The sequence below is a fragment of the Oryzias melastigma genome, linkage group LG7 (assembly GCF_002922805.2).
Source record: "Oryzias melastigma strain HK-1 linkage group LG7, ASM292280v2, whole genome shotgun sequence".
Lineage (NCBI taxonomy): Eukaryota > Metazoa > Chordata > Actinopteri > Beloniformes > Adrianichthyidae > Oryzias > Oryzias melastigma.
The window spans coordinates 31725137-31726901 of record NC_050518.1 but is presented as its reverse complement, the minus strand read 5'-3'; the positions used below and the strand labels follow the sequence as shown (position 1 = coordinate 31726901).

At 42.4% G+C, this 1765-nt stretch overlaps 2 protein-coding genes across 6 annotated transcripts in view; both read left to right on the top strand.

Annotated features, from left to right (window-relative positions):
• LOC112140035 (paired box protein Pax-7) overlaps positions 1-1765 on the top strand; it is a 629290-nt gene that overhangs the window by 498328 nt on the left and 129197 nt on the right. The window lies entirely within an intron of this gene.
• The window catches only part of LOC112140021 (putative beta-lactamase-like 1), a 14528-nt gene that overhangs the window by 5482 nt on the left and 7281 nt on the right, over positions 1-1765 (top strand). Inside the window, exons 2-3 of the mRNA XM_024262921.2 lie at positions 510-667; positions 911-1131. Of these exons, the coding sequence (XP_024118689.2) occupies positions 510-667; positions 911-1131 (379 nt within the window). The remainder of the gene's footprint in view (positions 1-509; positions 668-910; positions 1132-1765) is intronic.

The following is a 1765-nucleotide window of genomic DNA, read 5'->3' as shown; positions in this document are numbered from 1 at the left end:
TTAAGGCCTTCTCACCAATTTTAACCGCACCCCTTTAGTACACACACCTCTAACACCACAAACATACACTCTAACAAACAAACACGCAAGCATCACACAAGGAAGGTGGACCTTCGACATTCTGTCCCCTACCCCATCCCTGGCGGGGGGGGGGACCTCAGCCTGGTGGTCTAGCCTGAAATACAACAGGGGTTTATACTCAATGAACTCCTGTTGTGACAGTTAAACTCAGCCCGTATCTGTTTCCTCAGCTGTTGGACAGGACAAGTTAAAAAAAACAACAAAAAAAAGGAATATTAAATTATCTCTACAAGTACAAGATTAGGAGGAAACAAATCCTTAACCAACTGCAGAGGGGTCTGAACAAGCTATGGTAATTAGTTTCGCTCAATATTTTTTTCTCTTTTGTTACAGATTTTGCTTTTTTTCACACAAGTGAACACAGAAGAGCAACCCATTTCACATGAGTATTTAAACGTGTTTGATGTTAGTTACGTCTCTGTTAACAGATCGATGGGCTCCTGAGGTCCAGCATTGACAGCACCTCATTGCCAGCTATATCGGCCATTGTGGTTTTAAACAACTCCGTTTTGTGGAACGGACATTTTGGCAAGAAGAACTTCAGCGACCCGTCCTCACTTCCACCCAACGAACACACAGTCTACAGGTGATTCAACAGGTGCTGATAAAAGAGTCAAGGCTCACAAATACATTCAAATGTTACCCTAAGGATGAAAGCAAGCAGTACTTTAATGAGATAGAAATCACAAAGGGCAATGGGATAAATACCTGAGGATGTGCCTCAAACATAAATGATCATCTGGCAGATAAAACCAAAAGCATATGTTGATAAACCAGGAGGAATATATTTGTCCAAAACAGATGGAGTCTCTTTCCTCTACATTTTCAGGATTGCAAGTCTGTCTAAGATCTTCCCCACACTGATGCTGTATAAACTGTGGCAGGACGGTCTGGTGGACTCTTTAGATGACCCTCTGGAGAAATATGCAATCAACTTCACAATAAAGAACCCGCTGGGGAACAGCCGGAGGCCAGCTTCCTCTTCAGCCAGGACACCCAGGAACCACTTGCCTGCAGTCACCCTGCGCAGGATGGCTAGTCAGCTCTCGGGTAACCATTCACCTCCTCACTGACAGTTTCAGGATTCCCACAGCAGAGAAACTCTTGACAACATGAGTAAAAATTATATGCCTGATTGTGAGAGCTTATTGAATGAATTCAGCCATTTACTGCATATTATACCATGGTCCAAGTGAGTGCTTGATTCTGATTGGCCGCAGGATGTGGATTAAAAAGTGATAACGCACACCTAAAAAATAAGTTCCGGTCACACAGACCAAACGTTCGATATCACTGCGCAGGTTTCTTTAAAACACATTTTTCCTTCACCAACAAGCAGTAATGGATGAACTTTCTCTCTGAACTGATGCTTTATTTAACTTATTGTAACGATCAGCATTTATATTGATTTCTTTTGTAAGGTAAATTAGTACATATTGACAAATTAGTCAACCCTCCGCCCCATAATGTTCGGCCTAACTTCGGTAATTTGTTATTAAAATGAGTTATTCTGCTACTAATGATATGCAGCACTCGGAATGAAAGGCGTAGTCTTCTGTCTCACCACAAGAGGGAGTTTCCGCTTTAACAGCAGCTCAGAAGAGCGAACCTGCCGTGAAATGAAACACAGAGACAGAAGCTGATTGTGTTCTGTTTCTGTTCTAGCTGCCCACTAAAGGCTTAA